The sequence below is a fragment of the Leuciscus leuciscus genome, assembly GCF_965113295.1.
Source record: "Leuciscus leuciscus genome assembly, chromosome: 12".
NCBI lineage: Eukaryota > Metazoa > Chordata > Actinopteri > Cypriniformes > Leuciscidae > Leuciscus > Leuciscus leuciscus.
Window position 1 is genome coordinate 25908678 of NC_138736.1, and position 27143 is coordinate 25935820.

General features: G+C 37.6%; 1 protein-coding gene across 1 annotated transcript in view; it reads right to left on the reverse strand.

The window, feature by feature from the left end:
* Nucleotides 1-27143, reverse strand: part of vps52 (VPS52 subunit of GARP complex) — a 57436-nt gene that overhangs the window by 17734 nt on the left and 12559 nt on the right. Inside the window, exons 3-13 of the mRNA XM_082186722.1 lie at nucleotides 23367-23419; nucleotides 23204-23279; nucleotides 22678-22745; nucleotides 21909-22084; nucleotides 21670-21820; nucleotides 21455-21555; nucleotides 19102-19234; nucleotides 17992-18049; nucleotides 16256-16389; nucleotides 10610-10765; nucleotides 10280-10398 (exon numbers count right to left, since the gene is read on the reverse strand). Coding sequence (XP_082042848.1) covers nucleotides 10280-10398; nucleotides 10610-10765; nucleotides 16256-16389; nucleotides 17992-18049; nucleotides 19102-19234; nucleotides 21455-21555; nucleotides 21670-21820; nucleotides 21909-22084; nucleotides 22678-22745; nucleotides 23204-23279; nucleotides 23367-23419 — 1225 coding nt within the window. The remainder of the gene's footprint in view (nucleotides 1-10279; nucleotides 10399-10609; nucleotides 10766-16255; nucleotides 16390-17991; nucleotides 18050-19101; nucleotides 19235-21454; nucleotides 21556-21669; nucleotides 21821-21908; nucleotides 22085-22677; nucleotides 22746-23203; nucleotides 23280-23366; nucleotides 23420-27143) is intronic.

The window sequence follows — 27143 nt, forward strand, 5'->3', positions numbered from 1 at the left end:
TATTAAATTTTTACTAAGTTGGTTTGCTGGCCGTAAATGCAGTGAATTTATGATAAATCTCAAGCACTAAAACTTGCAGTTATAATTAAATGCACTGGGTGGCGCTGTGGAGTGCGTTTAACAAGTTTATTGTATTTGATTAGCCTGGGAAAACCCAGACAACTTCCGGCAAATTTAGATTTGCTCTGCAAGTAGTCTGGCAAAGAGCTCATTCAAGCCCATTTCTAATCCGTCGAAATCGCAGCACCAATCAGAAACGTTGGGGCGGGCTTTACACGATGACGATCGCTCTGATTGATTTTAGGTCTATCCAATTGCGCCCAGAGGCATTTGAGCGACGTCCGTTGGTGAAGCGCAGCAACTTTTAAATGCATTATTATATTAAAATTGCAAACACATGAGGACAGTCTCCATTAGTGTTGCACGGTGTACCGATACTTCAAAAGTATCGCGATACTCGGAAATTAAAAACGTCACGATACCTAAATTTATCAGTATCGATACTTAACTTTTTTTTTTTTTTAAAACGCCTCCCTATGGACGTCTGTGTTTTTTTCCTGACGCACGCAGCAAAGAACCTGCCGCTGTCAGTGTCATGTGACAAAACACTACAGTGAGATGGCTGCATGTGCGAGCACAAGTGGTCCACGACTCGTAGAAAAAGATGACGCGAGGAGTGACATATGGAAGTACGTTGCCTACCTTGCTCTGTTGCACGGTGCACCGATACTTCAAAAGTAAATAGGAAATGAAAAACGTCACAATTCCTTAATTTATTAGTATCATACTTCTAAGAATGACCACGTTCCAGATTTGTAAGGCCGGCGACACACTGTCTGCGTGTCGTGTCCTTTTTTATTTCGGCTCCCATGTTAACTGCCTGCGTGACACACGCGTCTGGGCGCAGCTCGAGACGCGCGGAAAACGCGTGTATGCTAGAAATAGAACCGACGCCTATTTTTCACGCGACACGCAAGCCTGTTGGAAGCGTTTCCAGGCAAAATAGAATAGGAAAAGATGTTTCTATGTCATTTTGACACGAATACATATTAATAAATGACATTTTTGATGTTTGAAAGTTTTGACATAAATACAATATAAATGTAATTTAAAAAAATATTATCAATTTTCAAATATTGCACCTCTCAATACAGAACGAATTATTCTGTAGCCTATTGTTGTCTTTGCTGCTATATATTTATGTTTAACATGAAGTATAGGCCTTCCACAACTCTCTCCCCACATGTCAAATATATCACCAATGAGGCTTATCATATGTTACCAATATTAAACATTGTTTAATATAATCGCTGTTCATATTTTTATTCAAAGTTCAGAATCAAGATAAAGCTCTTATGTTTCTTATGATAAATGAGATAATGCTGCTAAATTTATCTTTTTTTTTTCCTTGAATGTCATTGCTCTAATTTATTTTTTATATTTCATATTTCATATTTTGTTCAAATGTTTAATATATCTGCTGTTCATATGTTCATTTATTAGTGTGTTATATGATTAGAATGTTGTCCCGGTTTTAAAATAAAGCACAGCAATGATATTTGAGAGTGTTTCTCCCTTTTCAGGAAAAGTATCGAAATCGCAATACTTGACTTGGTATCGGTATCGAAACAAAAATGTTGGTATCGTGACAACACTAGTCTCCATGAAAGACCCACTGGCAGATGAACGTGCTACTACATTTCTCTCCGAAACGGAAATGAAATTAGATTTAATAGATGATTTTAACTGTGACAAGATGATTGACAGGGCAGTTTACGTGACAGGATGCACGCGACAGATCCGTCCGATAAAGATGACGAAGTAGTATGTCCCAAAGCTTGCCTACTTTTTTGCTACACATTCAAAAGTAAAATACCTTTTCTTCACAAAAAAGAGTACATACTTTTATGGCGTAGTGTAACTTAGGTGAATTGGGACGCAGCATATGGCTTTACACGATGAAGATCGCTCTGATTGGTTTTAGGTCTATCCAATTGTGCCCAGAGGCATTTGAGCGACGTCCGGTTGGTGACGCCCCTTTGGAAATGAGTTATTAATGAAGCTTTGCCAGACCATAACTCAGTTACTACTGAGAATAGTATAGTATAGAATAGTATTTGATCACATAATGCTTTGAATTAGTTTAATGAAAACGATCTTACAAAATGTAATTACTTTTGATCAAATGAATTAATGAAACGGAGTTATCATAATATCACCACCACAATGACAAAATCACATGAAATCCAAACACCAGTCGAATGAGAAAAGACAGCCCATCTCTGCATTCACGACAGGTAAGCGTTACTGTACCCCGAGTGAGCTGAGAAGATAACTTATCTGATAGAAAAATTGTTGTTTTATATTGACGAGAGGACTCTTCATTCTTGTTGCACGTGACTACTACGGATGCCCAACACAATACATCCACATAAATTACATCCCTCTTCTTTTAGCTTTTTGTTATTCTTTTCATTTGCATATAACAAAAAAAATCATAAACAGTTGTAGTGATGACGCTGAAGCCGGGATCGTTCGCCAGCTGTGAAACGGTACGTAATGCGCAAGTTTATGATCGAATCAGAGAAAAAAAAATGCACAAGCGTGGTTTGCAGCTCATAAGCAAACTTAAGACGCTGCGGAGACATTACAAGTCACATCGATGTCACGTGTACTTATGGAATTTTTACGGGTTGTGTGTGAACGCACGCTCTGATTACGGAAAATCACTGGCAGTGTGAATGAACCAAAATCAAACGAACCCGGGTCAAATCCCGGGTCACTTTATCCGTGTATTTTCCGGAATATCTGTGTGAAAGGAGCTTCAGTCTCTGTATCTCACAGGCATTCTCACTAATCTTCCATATCTGGTACGGTATGATTACCTTTGGTCATAATGAGAGTTATCATCAATGTGAGACTCGGGTACTTCCTTGTCGTGAGTATCAGAAACATTTTTCTGTAACTGTTCTACCTCCTACAGACCACTTGTTTCCATGACGATGCCCTTGTCAAATACTGACTTATGGGTCTCTTTTGTTTTCCTTAGATGTTTGCGATTCCTCCTGAACAGGTTTTCATCTGGTACTCTGACCACAAAGGATCTTGGATGCTCTTGTTTCCTTTGGACTACAGCAGGTTGCCAAGACTGTTCTTTCTGCATTCTGATCCTCTCTCCAGGTTGCAGATCCAGTAAGAGTTTGTCTGCCTGTCATAATATAACTTTTGCTTTCTTTGTCATTCTTTGAGCTTTCTTTGCACTTCTTTCATGACATTGGATGCTAGCAGTGCAGATGACGTTGGCAACTTTGTCTTGAGACGTCGCCCCATCAACAGCTGTGCAGGAGACAAGTCAATCCCTTCTTGGTGTGCTGCGATACTCACGCAGTGCAACATATGCATCACTGTTGTTACTTTGTGATTTATTCAACAGATTCTTTATAGTTTGCACAGTCCTTTATGTTTGACCATTAGATCGTACGTAACCAGGACTGAATTTTATATGCTTGAAGTCCCACTTCTCAGCAAGGATAGCAAACTCAGCACTAGCATATTGAGGTCCGTTGTCAGATACTACAACATCTGGAATCCTGTGCCTTGCAAAAGACTTCATCTCCAGGATCACTCCTCGGCTTGTAGTGTCAATGAGCTTTCTAATCTCTGGATATTTTGAAAAGTAATCCACACACAACAGTAATGCAAACCCTTTATGATAAAAAAATGTCTGTCCCAATCTTCTCCCATGGTCGTCCAGGTAATGCGTGTGGCAGCAGTGGCTCTCTCTGGTTGTTGTTTTTGTTATCGTTGCAAACCCCACATTTAGAGACTGTCTCTTTAATATGTGCAGACAAATTGGCCAATACATAATGTCTCTGCCTCTTGTTTTGCACTTCATGATTCCGAGGTGAGACTTTTGCTGAGCATTTCTTGTCTAAGCTGCTGTTGAACAATGAGCTTATTGGCCTTGAATAATAGACCATGAACATAGATGATTTCCTCTCTGAACGTCCAGTAAGGTTGAATTGATCTTGGTAGCGCCAATCTCTCTTTCGATCAGCCATCACTGACAGCGTTCTTTAATGCTTGAATCTCTGCATCATCTGCTGTAGCTCTCTTGAAAACTTCCAGCTTTTTCTCAGAAATAGGAAGTTGTGATGTCACCCAATTCATCTCTAGTTCTTCTCCCAACAGATCCTCTTTTTGCTCTATCAGATAAGCACGGCTCAGAGTATCAGCCATATGTAATTCTTTCCCAGGTTTGTACGTTACATTGAGATTGTACCTCTGCAGACGTGGAAGCAATCTCTGAAGTCTCAACGGAGCTTGATGTAACGGCTTTCTGAAGATGCTTTCTAACTGTTTGTTTTGTTTCTCCCAAGGTTTTTTTCTCCATTCTGTCACCTGATGGAGTTTTGGTTCCTTGCCACTGTTGCCTTGGCTTTTGGCTTGCTTAGTTGGGGACATTTAATATTCAACAATATTATTGATCTGCCTTACTTAAGGTGGACGATGACGCCAATTTTCTTCTAGAAACAAACTTTGTTGTATTATTTTCATGCTATCACTGTGAAGCTGCTTCGATACAATCTGTATTGTAAAAAGCGCTATATAAATAAAGGTGACTTGACTTGACTTGTTTGTGGTCACTTTCAATTGTGATTTATTTTCCATACACATACTGGTGGAATTTCTCACAGCCATATACAATGGCAAGCAGCTCTTTCTCTATTTGTGTGTATCTGTGCTGACAGTCACTCAGGGCTCTAGACCCATAGGCCACTGGCCTTCCTTCTTGTAAGATCGCCGCTCCAATCCCTTCAGAGCTTGCGTCCACCGACAGTGTTAGCCGCTTGCTGACATCACAGAAATTCATCATTGTATTGGACTGTGAGCAATTATCTGTTTATTTTTCAAAACTTCTCTTCTGAGCATCTTCCCAGTGCCATACTGTCTCTTTCTTCAGCAATTTTATCAAAGGTGCACTGATATCAAACAAGTTGGGGATACATTTTGCCAAATATTGAACCACCCCAAGAAATTTCTGCAGCTCCAGTTTGCCCTCTGGTGTTGGTTGCTGAATTACTGCTTTAATATTTTCTTCATCTGTCTTTAGTCCCTGAGCATTGAGGATGTGCCCAATGTATTTGAGTTCTTTCATTCTGATTTTGCATTTGTTTCGGTTTAATTTCAGATTATTTTACCTTGCTCTTCTCAATAACTGCATCAGTCTTTGATCTTACTCTTCAACTGTGTCTCCCCACAGTAATAGGTCATCAATGATGTTCACAACACCTTCCAGACCTTCTATCATTTGGGCAATGGACCTTTGAAAGAACTCTGATGCTGAAGAGATCCCGAAGGGTAAGTGAAGAAAGCGATATCGTCCAATGGGTGTGTTCATTGTGCATAATTTTTAACTCTCTCGATCCAGCTTGATTTGCCAGAAACTTTGGTTTGCATCAAGTACTGAGAAGTACTTTGCATTTGGCATTCTTGAGACCATCTCTTCTACAGTTAACATTTGATAGTGCTCTCATTGTATTTCTTTATTTAGAGCTCTGGGGTCCATGCATATGCAAATTTTGTTTGATGTGACCAGTCACCATGCTGTTGACCCACTCAGTAGGCTCAGTTTGCTTTGCAATAACTCCCATATGTTCCATTCTTTGTAGTTCTTCAATGACTCTATCTCTGAGAGCTACTGGAGCTACTGTTCCTTGGAGCATGTACAACTGGTCTGATGTCTGTGTTTATTTAAATGTGGTGTTCACCGGGTAAGCAGCCTAATCCTACAAACAGATCATCAAACTCTTTGAGAATGTAATTTTTCTCAACTTGATACAGTCTTTTAACAATGCCTAGCTTTTGGCAGGCAGCATGTCCAAGAATTGCTGGTGCAATGATGTTTAGTGCTTTATATGCATTCTCCAACAACACATTGCATTCAGCACCAGTATCAAGTTTAACTGTGACATTTCTCTTATTATTTTGACGTGCTCTTGAACATATCCTCACTCTGTTCAACTGTGTGGATTATTTTACCCTGACTCATATAGCTCTTGGAAGTGCACATTTTAGCGAAGTGATTTTTCTTTTGACAGTTCTTAAATGTTTTCCCAAAGGCAGGACAATTTCTATATTAATGCTTGTTGCCACATTTGCTGCATTTCTTTTTTGTCATTACACTCTGCTCCGATTCACCATCTAATTTCTTTGGCTTCACCGTTTTGACTCTGTGTAGCTCCATCTCGTCGTTCAGCGCTTTCATCTGACACCCTACAGATGTCGATGGCTCGAGAGGTCTGCCTTTCTCAGCAGTCAGCCTTTTAATTGATTGTCTTTTATGTCTTTTAATTGATTGTCCACAATTATAAACGTTCAATCTTCAATCGCGCCTTACAATTCAGCTTCAATTATCACCCCGAAAGAACAATTACAGTGCTTTACAACTATAGAACAAAAAGAGTTAAATAAACTTATCACCTCATCTAAAACAACAACATGTTTATTAGATCCTATACCAACTAAACTACTGAAAGAAGTGTTATCTGTAGTGGAAGAGCCTCTCCTCAATATTATTAACTCGTCTTTATCTTTAGGTCATGTTCCAAGAACATTTAAACTGGCAGTTATAAAACCTCTCATTAAGAAACCACAATTAGATCATAATAATCTAGCAAATTATAGACCCATTTCAAATCTTCCATTTATGTCTAAAATATTAGAAAAAGTGGTGTCCGCTCAACTGGGCTCTTTCTTGCAACAAAATGATATCTATGAAAAGTTTCAGTCTGGATTCAGACCGCATCATAGCACTGAAACTGCGCTCGTTAAAATCACAAATGATTTACTTTTAGCTTCTGACCAAGGCTGTATCTCAATACTAGTTTTACTTGATCTTAGTGCTGCGTTCGATACTATAGATCACACAATACTCTTAGATCGACTACAAAATTATACTGGTGTTCAAGGACAAGCACTAAGCTGGTTCAAATCATACCTATCTGACCGCTACCATTTTGTCTATTTAAATGGAGAAAAATCGATCATAACTCCAGTAAACTATGGAGTGCCGCAGGGATCTGTATTAGGCCCTCTGTTATTTTCAATATATATGATGCCACTTGGAAATATTATAAGGAAACATGGAATTAGTTTCCATTGTTATGCTGATGACACTCAAATATATATTTCATCACGGCCGGATGAAAACGCTACATTTTCCAAATTGACAGAGTGTGTTAAAGATATAAAAGATTGGATGACGCGTAATTTTCTTTTATTAAATCCAGACAAGACAGAGGTAATACTTATCGGTTCAAAAAACCGCCCACAAAACCTCGCACAATACAACTTTAACATCATAGGATGTCCTGTTACTTTATCCTCTACAGTAAAAGACCTGGGTGTTATACTCGATTGCAACCTGTCTTTTGAAAATCATATTTCTTATGTTACAAAAACAGCCTTTTTCCACCTTAGAAACATTGCTAAGCTACGTAATATGCTATCAGTTTCTGATGCAGAAAAGTTAGTTCATGCATTCATGACCTCGAGACTGGATTACTGTAATGCTTTATTAGCTGGTTGTCCTGCATCCTCAATAAACAAGCTACAGTTAGTCCAAAATGCCGCCGCTAGAGTTCTTACGAGATCAAGAAAATATGATCATATAACACCGATTTTATCATCACTGCATTGGTTACCTATAAAGTTCCGTATTAATTACAAGGTATTGCTACTGACTTATAAAGCCCTAAACGGCTTAGCTCCAGTCTATTTAACGGATCTTCTATCGCCCTATAATCCATCGCGCTCTTTGAGATCACTAAATTCAAGGCTTTTGGTCATACCTAGGATATCCAGAACCACCAAAGGAGGGAGAGCATTTTCACATTTGGCTCCAAAACTCTGGAATAGTCTTCCTGATACTGTTCGTTGCTCAGACTCGCTCTCCCAGTTTAAAACTAGATTAAAGTCGCATCTCTTCAGCCAGGCATTCATATAATCCTACAGTTCAAACTACAATCCGGCCTCTATCCAATGCCAGAGGAGAACTGGCCCCCGACTGAGCCTGGGTTCTCCCAAGGTTTTTTTTTCTCCATTAAGGCACCTGATGGAGTTTTAGGACACCATTAGGTCACTTGATGGAGTTTTTCGGTTCCTTGCCACTGTTGCCTTTGGCTTGCTCAGTTGGGGATATTTTGGGGATATTTAATTTAATTTTATCAATCAATAAATTCCTCTTGAAACAAACTTTGTTGTATTATTTTAATTTAATACTGTGAAGCTGCTTTGATGCAATCTGTATTGTGAAAAGCGCTATACAAATAAACTTGACTTGACTTGACTTGACTTATGCCACATACAATTCTGTCACAAATTAATGTCTGGAGATTAAAGTCGTGCAGATCCCCGAACTCACACTTTATTTCTCAGGTCTGTGACATAAGCGCTAATCGTTTCTGTGGGTCCCTGAGAAGTCTTTAAACTTGTTTTTCAGCACTTGTATTTTGTCTTCTCCTGTTCTGCAAAGTGAAACGTGTTACATACTTTAATTTCTCTTTATTTCTCCGTCTCTTCCCCTGCTACATGCAGAAACGTTGCACACCACACCTTCTCGGATTTCTCAGCTATCCCTCGAATCTCTGAATCCAACTCTTCCAATTCTCAGAGAGATTTCCATGCAGGTTTAATGGCGGCGGCTGTAGTTGTGCCATCGTAACTGTAAACTTTTATTCCTAAACTTCTGCAGCCATGTTATGTTTTATATTGACGAGAGGACTCAGAACTGTAGCTCAGATGCCAGTCACTTTTTATTACCTCCATCCTTCTTGTTGCACGTGACTAGTACGAACGCCCAACGGGCACACAATACAGCCACATATATGACATGATTGAGACATAAGCTTCCTTTAAGTTTCGTCGAGGGAGACAGATTTAAGAACAGAAAACACAAAGAGCTCTTAGAAACCTCGCATATCTGTGTCCCTGTAACGTCTGTCAGTGCAGCACATATTTTTCAATGTTTTCAACTAAAAGAAAACCTTAAGATATAACTTAAGCTTGTTGTGTATATTGCCTAATCGTAAGTTTGTTCAGAAATGGTGACAAAAACTTGATGAATAAAACATATTTTTCGTTAAACGTCATGTAAAACGAATATTCGAATATTAGATTTTCATGAGCCCATATATTCGAATACAATATTTTTGAAAAATGCCCATCCCTAGATTCACTACAATAGGCAAAAGTATAATTAAATAATAATGTTTTGAAATTTCATTATAATTCTTGACCACAAGGTGGAGCAGCCCTGAAACTTGTTGAGTACCTTCAGGGCATGGTGCCGATGACACTTAACGATTCGTAACCATACGCCAATGCGTTTGTAAAATATAGAATTTTACAACAGAATTCAAAATATCTGACATCCAAAATTGCAGATATGGGAAAAATGGGAATCATTCGACTTATATGCTATACAAAATCTAAAGAGACCCATTTTTGGTGTGTTGCGATTTTTGGTCAAACCGTTCTGAAGTTATAAGCAAAAATAGCTGTTTTTCATATATCTTGACCACTAAGTAGGACTGCGCCAAAACTGTGCAGGTAACATAGCTCATGGATGTCATAACACACACCAAGTTTGTCAGAATACGCTAAAGCATTGTGGAGGTATGGCCTCACATTCATTTTGGCATGCTCTTTGTCAAATTCGTTTGCGAGTTATTCGAGAACGGTTTAGCTAACCAACTTGAATTCCAAACCATCCAGGAAAAGTTTGAAAAAGATTTTTAGGAAAATTCAAAATGACAGAAAAATTATCATAATGGAAAATGATGTCATAGGGAGCAATAATCTTGAGCCAAGGAATCAGAGGAAAAATAACTTTGTTTCTAGCCCTTAAGTCCTGTTCACAGCCAGCGACACAATGCGACATGATTCCATTAATTTTTTTAATGGAGAGCTGGCGACTTATGGCGAAACAAGCGAAAGTGATCGTTGCCAACAGAATATAAGCGTGTCAAGAAATGCGAGTCATAGACTTCAAGAGCAGGAGGATACAATAGGTGCCTATGCACCTACGGTGCTTAGTCTCTAATAACATGGATTTAGCAAACAGATTATATGACTATATTAAAGTAACACCAAAGCTGTATTGTCCTGTTAAAACTGTTCAGAATGTGAATGTTACATTACTAGAAAGAATAACAACTGTCCTCTTTCCAGGTCTGTGTTAGTGATTCTGTATGTTTGCAATGACAGAGGGACTGACTTGTCAAGTGCAGGGATGTTCCTCTTGGCCGTGATGGCTCTGAAGCGCAGAATGATGTGAATGCAGAGAAACACCGCAATACTGTCATAACAGTCTGACAAGTATGTTGACAGATTCTTCTACAGATAGAGAAAAGAGGGGGAAAAAATAGAATGAGAGAATGTCTAATAAAAACTAAAAAAAAACTACATTTTCACAAACTATTTTAAAAAGTATACTACATAGAGTAGTTTTTGTTAGGAAACTACAAAACACTGTGTAAATATGGAACTTTTAGACCATGTAAAAAAGCAATATCCTGTTTTTCCCTCAAAGATTCTGATACTGTACCAAGAACATGCTGAGCGTTTTTCCCATGATGCTGTTGAACAAATCCAACGCAGAATTTCCAGCCACCATGAAGAAGTCAGATAAGAAGAGGAACTCTCGACAGCCGTTATCCAACAAAGCATAGTGCTGACTGCGGAAGAGAGTTTCATACGGGTACTGACAGAGACAGAGAGAGGTCAGTAAGAAAGTATACTGCTATAGTAATAAATGTAACAAAAATAGTAATTATGCACAAAAATGTTTATGTGTAAAAACTATTTACAGATTAGTGGATCATGATTATTGGTGGGTTTTCACAGCAAAACAACACATGCTGCAGATATTGTAAACTCAGTTATTTTAGGCAGCAAAAAAATCTGAAAAAAGTCCCATGAAATCCTGGTGGAACTGCTCATTAGAATGTTACTATAATATTTCTGTCTCTATTATATGGCTTAATGTAAGTCTATTGGATTTTTTTCATTGGAGTTGGCTGTCACAATATCAGACTTTTCAGTACACTATTATTGGGGCCAAAAGAATTCACGATAACGAGATCACAATATCTATAGAAATCTTGAAAAAAATTTAATAATAATAATGCTATTGGTTAAATTCATTTTTACTTTGTTTGTTTGTTGTTTGTTTGTTGTTTATTTTATATATATATATATATATATATATATATATATATATATATATATATATATACATACACACACACACATTAAAAACATTTTTTTTTTAAGAATCACACCATTGCATAAAAAAGGAACAATTACACTTAATGACAACCAGATTGAAATAACTTCTGTGAACTGATGTGGCTTTTAATCACAGAATGAGGCAGAGATTACATTATTTTATAGTATTCTATACAGTGATAAAGGCTATGTCGATTGGCATTGCATTATAAACAAACTTCTTCAAGATGGCTTGAAGAACACGGATAAACCATATGCCATCACAATGGTGTTAATTCTCTTCATGTTTAATCAGTCAAAATGTCTCTATCTGCATTTTATTCAACTACAGTGATGGCTGGATGGTTTGTCCATATTGGGGATTTCCTGTTTTATTATTCCTATGAGCTCACTTGTGTACTTTCTGCGCAATACAGATTGTTTCAAAGCAGCGTCACAGTGATAATAGGAAATTAATGCAACAAAGTTTGTTTTGGCTATACAGCAGCTCTAGAATAAAGTCATTGTCCAGCTTAAGTAAGTTTTAATTTATTAATTTCTGTTGTAAAAATCATTAGTTACTAACTGAGTACTAAGTACTTAGTACTTGCTTGCACAACACCTTTTTCAACTGAAAACAGAACAACACCTTTTTCAACTGAAAACAGAAAACTTGTAATGCGTTCTGGCCGTTCATTTAGGCTGCCAAAATAGGTTTCAAAATGCAAGTGTTTGAAAATGAGCTATGAAAACGATACCGTTATCATCTCTGTGTAAACTTCAAAAACTTAAATCTGTAAAAATGCCTCTTATGGTTATGGCATGCACATGTGTATTATTACGTGTTTAGTCTATAGCAGTGGCGGTTCTAGACCACAGTAACTGGGGGGGCAAGGCAGGGGCCACTTGTGCTTTTAGGGGGCACACCTTTAACATTCATCTTAACCTATTTTCAGTATTATTTCAAGTCATTTTTCACCATGTCATGTATGACTGCAATCTCTAGAAAAAGCTAATAAATTATATTAGCTAAGCTAATAAAACAATTTCAATTCAAATGAATGTTTCATTATGTTTAATTGTAGTGTGATATAATGATCAATAATAACACATTTTTAGCATCTAAGCACATCTAGTCACTTTTTTACACCTGGGGTGGGCGATATGGCAATAATATCATATCACAATTTTTTTTTTTTTTAAGAAAATCACGATTTTATCACGATTCTTTTTTCATGTTGGTTTTACTATTTTGCAAGTGACTGAGCATTACAGCCAACCTAATTTCCCTATTTTAAAAACAAAGCCTTATAGGTAACAAAATATAAAATAAAAAAGAATGGCAGACATTTAGGCCAAAGGCGAAGATAAAAATCTTTGTCATTATTTTCTTTGTTATTAAAAATTAAGAACAGAGATACATATTACACATACACAACTTTTAATATACAAATGAAATAAACTGCTTTATTTTTTCAGCTATAGGTGTATTTAACAGTATGAGAAAGTAATTAAATGAACAAATATGAAAATAAAATACAACAGACTTAAAGTTCTCAGTCAAGAGCAGTGAATGATTTCCTCTGTGTGTTTTGTTGTTTTATTAACATTAAAGGGATAGTTCTCCTAGCCTGACTACGTCAGACTTCCTACTTCCGCTAATTTCATTTCGCTCCTGTAGTCAGTCTGAGATAGCAGCCTATCTTTCAGTTTTCCACCGGCCTGAAAACAGCCGGGCCAATCAACGAACAGAGGGCGGGCTGAGAGCCGTGACTTAGACGCTGATTGTACCGTGGATGCGTAGATTTACTTCACATAATCTGCAAAAGTCATTCACAGCCATGTTCACTCCGGTATTTCGCTCGATGGTTTAGTTTTTGCATCATACATGCGTTTACAGTGGAAGTTAGATGCGGCTGAGCATGCGCATAACACACGCCATAACCAAACGTTATGTGATTGGCTTACGGGTAACCAATGATTTTAGACTTCAGACAAGCGCCCCCCCGCGCGAGAGAAAACACTTCTCTATTATGCTATGCCAGACTCTGTATACGAAGCAAAGTGAAGTAGCAGAGTCTGGTATTACCAGGCTATAGTTCTCCCCCAAAAAAGTAATATTTACTCTCTTAAGTTGTTTTAAACCCGAATAAGTGTCTTTCTTCTGTTGAAAATAAACGTTATTTGAAAGAATGTGAGTAACCACAACAGTTGATGTACCCCTGTGACTTCCATAGTATTTTTTTTTCCTACTATGTATGGAAGTCAATGGGGACCAGCAACTGTTTGGTTTTGGGTGAACTATCTCTTTAAGGACAAGCGGCAGCGTGTTTATTATTAGGGCTACTGTCTCTTTAAGAACTGCACGCGACGCGTCTAATATACACGCATATGACAAGCAGATTTTAATTAATTTTCTCTGTTTGCTTTCACTTTAGACATAACCAACTTTGTTTATGTAAACAATGTCTGTATTTGACAGTATTAGCGCAATATAAGACTCAAAAGATAACTTAGTCCAGTAACAGGCTTTTAGTACGCGTCGAATGACATGTTTAACCGGCAAGGCTTTAAAGCACATGCAAATAATGAACTTTTGTGAACTGCAGTGTCACGTTCCTCTGCGTTAAAGGTGCTGTAAGCGATGCTGGGAGTCGTAACTTCTTGTTGACATTCGAATTGTTGTCAAACAAAACGGAGGCTAGCTAGACCCTCCCTCCTCTTCATCCCGTCTCCTCCCTCCTCCCCTCCCTTCCGGCATAAAGGAAAGTCTAGTCACTACAAACAAAGTTAAGTTTTACTGAGTTTACATTGTTTACAAGTTTACATTGAATACTTCATTCAATATGTAATGTCGCCAAGTTAGATAAAGGGTTTTATATATTGCAGAACAGAATGCAGAAAAAGATAAACATTATTTTAAAATCGTTTCGCCACCTGAAGCTATAACTAGGCCTATAGCTCCCATACAAGGACGCAATAATAGCAAGATAACGTAGCTTCGCGTTTCCCAGTCAGCATAAACAACGGCGTCGTCGTAAACAAATTTAGTCAAAGTTGTCAACAGCCTATAAATGAACATTCAAATTCATAACAAAGAGTGGATGAAAACAATCATTCACACAAATTGTCGCCCTACTGTGAATTTGCTTGATCATTTACAATAGAGATTGATCGCTAGCTGTTAGAAACATAACGTTATATGTTGTATTCACCAAAGTTAACGCTGACTGCATAGTTCTAGCTAATTACATCCTTGTGTTGGTTTGGCGAACATGAACGTCAGTTTAGAAAGAAATATGGATTTACCTGTTCTGCAAAAACAGAGCAACTGAATGTCGGACTGGAAGCCCTTCTGCCGGCGGAGTTCTCGCCACCTTTCGAAGTTTTTTCCGATGTAAATTCGGTATTTCGCGCGTTCCTTATCCTTGTCCCTTATCCTTGTCCCTCTTCTTTGCAATTTGTTCATCGGAACGTCGTCTCTTTGGTCGTGTGTCGGCCTCAAATACTTCTTGTCGGTGATTGGCTGGAGCACTGTTTGTTGTGTTTCGTGGTGCAGGTGAGCCCAGTTTGTTTTTGTTGCCGTTTGTGGAGCCTGTGGTGTCTACAGAGACCGCGGTTTTTTACAGTGTGTTTAGGGGACAGGCAGCTAGCGGATAGTGAGGAGATGTTTGCTGTATGTGACAAAAAATGTTTTGGCCTAAAAAACGCGTGGCATCGCTTACAGCACCTTTAACATTTGATGTGAATATACGTCGTGCTGCAGTGTAGCCTAGATGAAGGCGCCGCAACTGAATAAATGCGCAGTTGTTTGGTGTGATTTTACGATTCCAAATTTAGGGGGGCCAGAGGAGGGGCCAAGCTTGGTGACACGGGGGCACAGGCCCCCCCCGGGCCCCCCCCTAGAACCGCCACTAGGCATGCGTGTTTGAATGCGTATGTGCGCAGGTGCATACGCTTTCTTTACAAAGTGGCATCGCCAATTACTTGTCTGGCATGTATAATACAGCGTTTTTAATAGTTTCCGCAGATCTGTGTGAACAGGAATCATAAAGCCTTTATGGAACATCTTATTTTGGGTAAAATAGACACTGCTCTCAAAAGATATTTGAAGTAAACATACCTTCAAATAGCCCATACGTTTTTATCCGAATGAGCACACAATTGGACTAAAAGCCCAGAGGGATGAAAATATAATAAAACACAGAGGTGTCAGCAGTTAACAGGTAAATGTAACATTTCCGATTTTAGGAATAGCAAAATAATTGCAACTTACTCTCTGTACAGTGGCCAAATCTACAAGATAACAGAGGCAGAGGTGGATGAACAGGTTGGTGATTTTGCACCTTTAGCACTTCCTGTTGATCTGCAAGTCCTGCAGACTGGGGAGATTGACGAGTCACTTTCGCAGAATCCAAAAAACTTGAGCCACACTGGTAAGCTAACTTTCTTGGAGTGCCGGTAGAGTGTCTCGTCTGTCATATCCGACTACATGCTTTTACACGGCTGTAGCAGCTGTGCACAGCGCATCATGCTTGTCTGCATGTGTTTTATGACAGGTGGCAACCATTAACGTGCAATACCGCCACCTACAGCACGTTAGGATGTCAACCAGATACTGGCACTGGATTATTTACATCATCTATTTTCATGTGATACTATTCATTTTAAATATTACAGTTATCGCCAATACCGATATATTGCGACATCCCTAATTATCATGATAACTATATTTTATTTTTAAAGTACCATGATTTTCGTCAATAGCGGTATGTCACGACACCCCTAGTTATTGTCTTATAACTAAGAAAAGTAATAGTGAACCATGATCTGAAGTATTATTCATGTCCATAGCACATACAATGCTGGAAGAGTTTGCTAAAGCTGGAAGAGTTTGCTAAAGTTTAATTCTTAGGGATAGATTTGTTGAAATCAAGTATTGGTAGCATTAACTGTAATGTGGTATAAAGCAATAGTCTCTCACTCTGGACTCTCCTCTCTGAGCGGCGTGTGGGATCAGTATGGGTCCCTCCAGCTCTGTAGGGTTCAGTACTTCCCCCCTCTGTCCAAGAGTAAAAATAGTGTTCCTACTCTTGAGAGAAGGCTTGGAGAAAAAACCTGCGAAGCAGTTAAAGAAATCACTCCAACACTTTTTGTCAAATAACTGTATATATGAGGTCTTTCAATCTGGGTTTAGGACTGCCCACAGCACTGAGTCCGCTCTCCTGCGAGTGCTAAATGACATTTATATCTCTACTGACTCTGGAGACACTGTGGTTCTAGTTCTCCTAGATCTGTCGGCGGCTTTTGACACCATTGACCACCCTACTCTGTTAGCTAGACTGGAGACATGGGTGGGTATAAAAGGCTCTGTCTTGTCATGGTTCCAGTCTTACCTTTCTGACAGAAAGTTTTTAGTAAAGATGGGAAACTTCTCCAGCTCCATGGCACCTCTGAGCTGTGGTCTTCCACAGGGCTCCATTTTGGCTCCCTCTCTATTTTCTCTCTACATGCTACCGCTGGGCACAATTTTTAGGAAACACTGTGTATCATTTCACCTTTATACAGACGACACCCAAATTTACATTCCAATCAAGCGCAATAATCCTGCAGCATTAAACTCTCTTCTGCTATGCTTAGAGGAGGTGAAGGCATGGCTGGCTCAAAATTTCCTATCTCTTAATGATGATAAGACCGAGGTCATTGTTTTTAGCCCGAGTGAAAGGTCCCAGTGCACATGCCCAGACTTGGGGAGTCTATCTCCCTTTAAATCTACAGGAGTGCGGAACTTAGGTGTTCTTGTTGACCAGTCTTTAAAGTTTGATAAACACATCTCATCTGTAATCAGTTCCGGTTTCTACCAACTTCGCTTACTATTCTAAAATCAAAGGCTTTCTCACTCCAATAACCCTGGAAATGGCGGTTCATGCTTTCATCACGTGTCGGCTGGATTATTGCAACTCACTATATTGCGGTATTTCAGATTCTCAAATTTCCCGTCTTCAGTTAGTCCAAAATGCTGCGGCCAGACTCATCCATAATTGTCGCAAATATGATCATATCTCTCCCATCCTCAGATCTTTACATTGGTTACCAGTTCGGCAGAGAATAGATTTTAAAATCCTTCTCTTTGTCTTCAAATCTTTACACAACATAGCACCGGTTTATCTTTCTGAACTTATTCATCCGTACATTCCGTCCAGAAGTCTCAGATCCCACGACCAGGCGCTGCTGGTAGTCCCTCGTGTCAGACTGAAACGTAGAGGGGAGCGTGCTTTTGCGGTGGCAGGGCCTCGTCTGTGGAACACCCTGCCTCTAGAGATCAGAACGGCTCCCAACCTCTCTGTTTTTAAGTCTCTGGTCAAAACATACCTATTCTCGTTAGCATATTGATTACTTTTCTTGGGCTGTTTTTACTATTTTACATTTGTTTCTTTGTTTTAAAATTAATCTTAGCTTAGTTGTTCTTTAGGTGTTTCTGTGTTGTTTTTTGCTGCTTTTATTTTTATATGCTTGTTCTGTAAAGCACTTTGGTCTGTCTAGCGGCTGTTTAAATGTGCTATATAAATAAATGAACTTGAACTTGAACTTGAACAATGGTATAGAAAACAAATGCCTTTCTCAACCAAACTCAAAAGCAAGTATGTTTGTTGAATTTAATTAAGTCATTTGGCATGCTAATTCTATGTGATTGTGATTAGACATCAGTTTAAAGGATATCTTTTTTGGCTGTATCCTCTTCTCCCATCAGATCATCCTTGTCTGCAACGTCTTCATACTGGCAAAAGGAGAGAGAGAAAGAACAAACACAAGATAAATTGAGACATATATTTTAGAAATAAATATTAGGGTCATATCAAGCACAATATAGCACAGCCTTGAGTGTGTTTTCGCTTTTATACTGTATATTATAGTTTTAACAGTAACTTATCATAACAACTAAGGTTAACAATGGCTTTGGTATGGGTGCTCTGCATTGATCTTTTGAACAGTGGCCTGTTCCATTAATCCAGTTTTAGTGGTAAATTTGAGTTTAGTTTGAGAAAAGAAGGTGGATTGGTTTTGGTGCTGTTCTTTGACATGATAACTTGCGCTACACGGATAACCTGCTCCAGAGCAGATCTTAGATATTGCAAACAAAAACTGGACCAATCAGTGGTGAGTAAAGTTACAGTGATATAAGCAATAAAGTCTGAATCTCTTGCTCCAAATTAAAGCAGTTTATTTATTTATTTATTTTAATTTAAATATCTGAATGTAATAAAAGCTTTAAAATAAATAAAGCTGTTACTATATCGTGTGTATTTTCACATAACTAGAAAGCTGATTAACCAATGAGCATCCAGGACCAAAACTAAACGTGAGAATGGATTAGTGTTGTGGCATTTTCATGTAGTCAAACTTCTAGTAGTAGATGAAGCTTATTTTGGCCCAAAACCACCCAGTTAGACAGGAAGTGATTGTTTAAGCAACATTTAAAGTGACCAGCCATAATTAGTTTTTTTTTTACATGAGCTTTAGTGGTAAGTAAATGTTAAATCAGACACTACTCTAAGAACAAAGCAGGTTATACATGCATGTACGAGGAAATCTTGTTTACTTGTTACTAAGTGTCTCAATCAAAACTTCTAACATCTCTCAAAAAAGTGACGTCAAAAGTTCTCATTGTAGTGGAACTTGCCGGTACAACCGACTTTGTCTCCTGAGCTATAAACATTTCCCTGACTCCCGGAAATTACGTAAAATCGGCCAATCAGATCAAAGCTTGCGGTTTTGGAAAGCTCTTGCCCTTTAAGACTGTGAACTGTAGTGTACTTCCATGCCTGTCACCTGGACTTTCAGCAGTCTGCTGCTGTATGACTTGAAGTAACTGAAGTAGATTTTGCTCATGGTGTCCACATACTCGTCCCGGATCTCCTTTGCAACTGTCCTCTCATTGGCTAACAGGAACTGATAGAAAAATCTGTAGATGAGCAGAAAAACATCCATACTCAGTATTGTGATTCTCATTTAACAGAAATAAGGAAGGGCCATAGTTAAAAGTGGAGATAATAACTTAGAGTGTAATTTATTAATGTTTCTAGATATTGTTTATTTCTGTTATGGTGTTTACTGTAGGTCAGTCTCAGGAAATGGCAGTCATTTTTATTATTTTTTATTTGTGAAAGGCTCTGTTAAACTCAGATTTTTCCAGCTCTGCCGGAAAGTACCATGGCCGTAACTGTCTACTGGACTACAATAGGGGTATCATGTGTGACCCAAAACTTTTAGATAAGTGGTCAACAAATATGAGATCTGATTATTAAGAATTAATTAATAATCCATGACCTTTCTCTTTCAAGACATTTTAAAGAAGATAATTTGGGGTTTACTATTACAGAATTGAAGATTCAAGTAAAAAGTATATAACAAGAGTTTTTGTGTACCACTGTTTGAATTCTGTATACTATTAATAATAATATTAATAATAATGAAAAAGTTTCTCCTTGAAGTCAGAAGTAATGTCACAGCATAATAAGGGTGAATAGAAATTGCAGGGACAAAGACCAATTCTGCATTCTTTGAGAAATGTTTTTGCTTTTATTGAATATATTATAATATATCATATTTTACAGTAATTCTTGTATGCAAACAAATATGTGTAGGGCTGAGCGAATATGGGTAGAACTCTTTACTGCCCTAGTACTTCAGAAATCCTTTTAAAGGTATGCATGTGAATTAAATGTTGCACAATGGCCTTCATCATCACAGTATGCTAATGCCTATCTAGTGCAAGGGATTCATCAATATGCTGATTGAGGACTGTTGTGACACTCCAGGCACAGGATGGTTCTGTCTGGAGAGACAGAGTCGTTTGCGTTATTTGTATATTTGTTATTTGTTATTTGCATTATTTGTTACAACTAAGTTTTCTATACAGTATGTTGTTCCTTTCTACTGTATGTATATTTAAACATGTAACTTAATAAATAACTTTGCCTGCTTTAAAGGCTTTAAGAATCTTTCATTTTATCACTGATAATGTTGAAAAGCTAAAGTGATTATAACTTTCGTTATCTAAACGTTCAGGTTAAATCCTACGTTTTCCTATCAGTTCTAAGAAAGACCTCTACCTTTAAAGAATAAGAGGTTAAAGAAAAACAACAACAACTTTAACTGAGCCAGATTAATTATATTGGAGTTATAAATAAATAACTGAATTATGCACATCATCCTTAAACTGCTTTTTGTTCCAATTATTGGTTCAAAATAGCAGCGTAAGCTTCCAGCCTTACATATGCATCTTAACCAACACGACTAATGAAAATCTGCATTTCAGTAAATTAGGCCCTGTTTACCCCTGGTATTAAGATCGTTTTGGTCGATCGGATCACAGGTGAACGACGCTAAATACAGGTGTAAATGGGGTTTAGAGCTTGTCCACTTTTGACCACTTCCAGAGGTTGTCGAAAACACATTTGACCAGATCGCTTGCGTAGTGTAAACGCTCATGTGGTCGAATGTGTTCGAACAGCCACAAAAGACCACCTACTGACCTAATGCGTTTGGCATGGTCTTGTGGCTATCAGAGCAAAACCGAAAGCTGCTGCCCTCCATATGTTTTTCCGTCATCTCTGGGCGCGTACATATGTAAATTGCGCAAACTTATTTAGTCAATTAGATCTAAATATCTGAAAAAACCCATACATTTAACCGCCCATAGACCATCCCCTCGAAGAAATCAGGACAGAAGTGGTTGAAAGTGGACAAAATTTTGTATTTCAAGATTGAAATACTAGGTGTCTCCCCCGTCTACTTGTGATCCAATTGACCAAAATGCATCTTAATACCTGGTGTAAACCTGAGACATTTAGCATGTGAGGACAACTAAATATATAGTTGTGTTTTTTGATGTACACAATCTCATCACATTCATTTTTTTATTTAATTTTTTTGCTGTGGCATTGTAGATGAATTAAAATGTAATGTGATGAATGACAACATGCAAATTTGCTGATATTGCAATGACAACCTTTTATTTTAAAATATATACTGCATTACACTAAACAGAGCTAAATCTATCTTGTTAATTAGCAGTAATTCACTGGGACACACAATTTCTGAGAATAACCCTTGTGCTGGTACTGAAATAATGTTATCATGCAACTTTGTATGATTTGATTGTGAGGAGTGCATTTTGTACCTGTACTTGAGTAGTGTGTTCTGAGGGATTTGGTAGTTGGTCATGGGCTTTCTGAATGAATAGATCTTCTGTAGGATGAACTCACGGATCTTTGAGACGGCCTATGAACAGAATCAAAACAGATACATTCAGCAACAGAAAACTGAACATTAATTTTGCATGCATCTCTTATATCAAGAATGGGTTATACCAGCCAGTCTTTGATTTGCTCTCACTTTAATTTTGAGGCGATCAACGATGTCCTGTATATCAGAGCAGGCGAGGGTCTCTCTGAAGCTGAGCTCTTTAGCAAAGTTGATCTTGTTGTTAAGCTCATGAAGCTGCTCCAAAAACTCCTGCTCTGTTACAGGACTGTCTAGAATCACACTGCAACACACATACAGTTTGTCAATCTGTGATTTAAGAAGGTAAAGCAAAATCTCCCTGGAACAATACCCTCAATATATATCCTTACGAAATCATGGTGCTGGGAACGACCAGTTCGTCAACCAGCTGGCTGAGCTGACTGCGGACGGCTTGACGGTTCTTCAGCCTCATGTTCATACTGACTGACTGCTGCTGCAGTGTCTGAATCTCACTGCTGATGGATGACAGGTCGCTCTGAAAACTGCTCAACATGCCTTCCATACGCTAGACAGAAAAGAAAGTAGATGCACAGTTCAGGTCAAATAGCACCACAGCTGAACACAGAAGAAAATGTAGGCAGCTTCAAATTCATCTGACCAAATTACAGCTCTAAATGTGCAATACAAAAATGTACTATAAAAACTCACATGCACACGCACAAACACGCACTGTGATATTTCAAAACCCATGTTCCTGTTTTCTTAAGATATGCTGTGTCAACAAAATAAGAAAACTGTGCTAATAAACTGATTTCTAAAAAAAAAAATGTGGCCCCTAAATGAGGTAATAGCATATAATGGCATTCTCCAGGACTTCTATTATGAGTAAATACAGTACATTAAAATATAAATACAAGTGATAAATAATAATATATTCCAAAAATTACTCTTTAAACCAGGCAGCTTTTTTTCCCTTAATTATAGTTTGTATTATTTTAAACTTGAATGAGTTTCCTTGATTTTTGATTTTCCGCCAAGAGGTTAAACGGTGATGTTTAGATTTTTGAATGGTAAAATATCTTTTCACAATATGAAATTGCAGGTCATAGTTTGCAAACCACAACAGCTAAAGTCCTACTGTCCACTAAATCCACTCACCTCCAGTATTGAGTCACAGGCTGTGATCTGGTTGTGTAAAGAGGCAATATTCTGACTCTCTTTGATATCTACACAAGTGCTACTTGTTAAGGATTCTTTATTAATATCCATTACGGTTTAAAAAAAGTCTTAATTACTGAACCATAAACCATGCTTCATGTTCATTGATCCAAGAGTATCAATAAAAAAAATTAAATAAAAAAAATGGTTATACTTTATTTTAAGGTGACGTAGTTACATAGTACTTAATTAACTACATGTACCTAATATAGAGTTACGGTTAGGGTTTGGTTTAGGGTTTTTACTTGGAACTATGCATAATTTAATGTTATCACTATAGTAAGTACATGTAGAAACGTGTAACTATGCCACCTTTAATTAAAGTGTTACCAAAAAAATATATAAGCAAAATCATTACAGGTTATTGCATCAATATGAGAGTGAATCTCACAAAGTAGTCAAATCAAGTTTTTTTTCTTTTGATTTCAAACTACTATAAAGCCATTAAAAACAGCAGTATGGATACAGTCTTTGATTGATGCTTGTTCAATTCGCTGCAGCTCGGTCTCCACCTGCTTAGAGTACTGCCGCAAATCCACACCCTGTTCCAAAAAAACAAACAAAAAAACAACAACATTTAACACGTAATGATGATCACACACACATCATCAGCTGAACTTTCATCTCACCGTCTTGAGCGCCTCTTTCACCAGATCATCCTCCAGATTAGCTTGAATGTGAACTAAAAAAGGACAAATGACAGAGAACTTATTAATGCATGATGAATTAAGTTTATTAAAAATAAAGATGAAAAACCGCACTCTCAAGTCATATTTTCGTACATTTATTACTACTATGTCCTCACAGACGCGTTTCGGCCCAAGCCATCATCAGTGTGTACTGTGAAACACCGAAAAGATTGTTTTAAAAAAAAAAAACACACATCACAGGTGAACCTCATTCCGCAAATCATCAGCACCTTCAGGTGCATCAAGTTACCAACATTGTGGAAACACCAGAAATGACACAACACAATATACCATCTGTAATGTCCATGTGACCCTTATGAACACTTTATACAAAAACAAAAAGTAAAAAAAGTTAAAAAAAATAATAAATATATATATATGAAAAAATAAAATAAAATAAATATAAACAAATTAATTTCAGAATGCCTGGTAAATACAGAAAAACCCCTCATGAATCTGGAATACAAAAATACAATAGTAACAGCCTCTCCCAAAAAAAAAAAAAAAAAAAAAAAAAAAACATGAATAATAAATGTAATTGATTTCAAAATACATGATTTCATAAAAAACAATTCAAAGGCAATTCTTCATTTAAACCATTGGGGTATACTGTTTGAAGTGTATAAATCCAAAAGGCCTCTCGTTGAAGAAGGTAGCGCTCCCTATCTCCACCCCGTTGAAAAGGTTTAACTAACTCGATGCCTTGAAATTTCAAAGTACAAATATCATGTCCAAACCCATTAAAATGTCTCGCCACGGGTGACTTAATATCGTGATTACGTATGTTACTTTTGTGTTCGTGTAGTCTTGTTCTTAACTATCTTTTTGTTTTACCAACATAACAAAGCCCACATGGGCATTTGAGCAAGTAAACAACAAAGGACGTACGGCAAGTAATTCTCCCTCTCACAGAGAATGTCTTGCCAGTCCGTGGATGAGAAAAGGAATTACCCATAATCATCGCATTACAATTAATGCAACTCCTACAAGGGAAATTGCCCGGATCAAGGGCTGTAAGCCAATTGGTAGGCGGAATATAAGAATCAGCTCTAACCAGCATATCTCTCAAATTACGCGATCTCTTATAAGCAAAAAGCGGAGGGTTTTGAAAAGACTGGCCGATCTGTGTGTCACTAGATAAAATATGCCAATGTTTATTCACTATTGATTTGATCTTACCCGAAAGAGGAGAAAATGTCGTAGATAAGACAACTCGATTATCTGAAATGACTGTTTTTTTCTTAAAAAGTAATTCACGTTCAATGCCACGTACCCTGTCCAAACTCGAGTCGAGATTCATATTATCGTAACCTTTTGAAAGGAACCGGTTATATACTACTTTCACCTGATTTTCAAATTCTTCATCGGTACTACAAATCCTTCTTATACGCAAAAACTGACTATACGGGAGGCTTTTTTTCATAGATGGAGGATGGTAACTTTTAGAATGTAAAAAATTATTCTTATCTGTGGATTTACGAAATACTGTCGTCTGAAGAGTCTGTCCAGTAGATCTAAAAACCTTAACGTCAAGAAACGATATAGAAGACATACTGTATTCCAAGGAAAATCGTATAGAGTCAAGTCTGGAGTTTAAGAATTCGTGAAATTGATTAAGTTCTTCAACTGTTCCACTAAAAACGAAAAACACATCATCAATATATCGAAACCAACATTTCAAACAGTGATGAAAAATGTTACTTGAAGAATACACAAAGTCTGCTTCAAATTTGCCCATCAACAAGTTTGCATAATTAGGGGCAAATGGAGATCCCATAGCCGTACCTTTCACTTGATGATAAAAAAACGTTTTCAAATTTGAAATAGTTCATGGTCAGCACTGTATGTGCCAAATCCCATAAAAACTTTGTTGGAGGCTTATCAACATCTCTTGATTTTAAATAATGTTCTAAAGCACATAAGCCTAAATCATGTGGAATATTAGTATACAGGCTAGTTACATCCATAGTGCATAACAAATCATCATCCGATATATGAACATTCATCAGTTTGCTCAGAAAATCAGTAGTGTCCCTTAGATATGAGGGTAATGTCCAGACAATTGGCTTAATGTGCCAGTCTACATACTGAGAAATAGGCTCAGTTAAGGATTGGCAACCGGCCACGATTGGACGGCCTGGAATAGTTCCTTCACATTTTTTGTGGATTTTCGGCAAGGTATAAAAAACCGGTCGTACTGGATGAGTTTGTAATAAAAAGTCAAATTCCTCCTTAGTGATGTAATTGTCTGATTCGCCACCAATCAAAGTTTTTTTTATCATATTAAAGAAGCGACTCGTAGGATCGCAAGTAAGGGAGGAATAAAATTCCTGATTTCCGAGTTGATGCAAAATTTCGTTACGGTATGAATCTTTGTCTTGTATTACAACAGCACCACCTTTGTCGGCAGGCTTAATCACAATCGAAACATCTTCAGATGAACGTGAAGCTTTGGGGGCTCTTAGTGAAGATGTTTCGATTGTGATTAAGCCTGCCGACAAAGGTGGTGCTGTTGTAATACAAGACAAAGATTCATACCGTAACGAAATTTTGCATCAACTCGGAAATCAGGAATTTTATTCCTCCCTTACTTGCGATCCTACGAGTCGCTTCTTTAATATGATAAAAAAAACTTTGATTGGTGGCGAATCAGACAATTACATCACTAAGGAGGAATTTGACTTTTTATTACAAACTCATCCAGTACGACCGGTTTTTTATACCTTGCCGAAAATCCACAAAAAATGTGAAGGAACTATTCCAGGCCGTCCAATCGTGGCCGGTTGCCAATCCTTAACTGAGCCTATTTCTCAGTATGTAGACTGGCACATTAAGCCAATTGTCTGGACATTACCCTCATATCTAAGGGACACTACTGATTTTCTGAGCAAACTGATGAATGTTCATATATCGGATGATGATTTGTTATGCACTATGGATGTAACTAGCCTGTATACTAATATTCCACATGATTTAGGCTTATGTGCTTTAGAACATTATTTAAAATCAAGAGATGTTGATAAGCCTCCAACAAAGTTTTTATGGGATTTGGCACATACAGTGCTGACAATGAACTATTTCAAATTTGAAAACGGTTTTTTATCATCAAGTGAAAGGTACGGCTATGGGATCTCCATTTGCCCCTAATTATGCAAACTTGTTGATGGGCAAATTTGAAGCAGACTTTGTGTATTCTTCAAGTAACATTTTTCATCACTGTTTGAAATGTTGGTTTCGATATATTGATGATGTGTTTTTCGTTTTTAGTGGAACAGTTGAAGAACTTAATCAATTTCACGAATTCTTAAACTCCAGACTTGACTCTATACGATTTTCCTTGGAATACAGTATGTCTTCTATATCGTTTCTTGACGTTAAGGTTTTTAGATCTACTGGACAGACTCTTCAGATGACAGTATTTCGTAAATCCACAGATAAGAATAATTTTTTACATTCTAAAAGTTACCATCCTCCATCTATGAAAAAAAGCCTCCCGTATAGTCAGTTTTTGCGTATAAGAAGGATTTGTAGTACCGATGAAGAATTTGAAAATCAGGTGAAAGTAGTATATAACCGGTTCCTTTCAAAAGGTTACGATAATATGAATCTCGACTCGAGTTTGGACAGGGTACGTGGCATTGAACGTGAATTACTTTTTAAGAAAAAAACAGTCATTTCAGATAATCGAGTTGTCTTATCTACGACATTTTCTCCTCT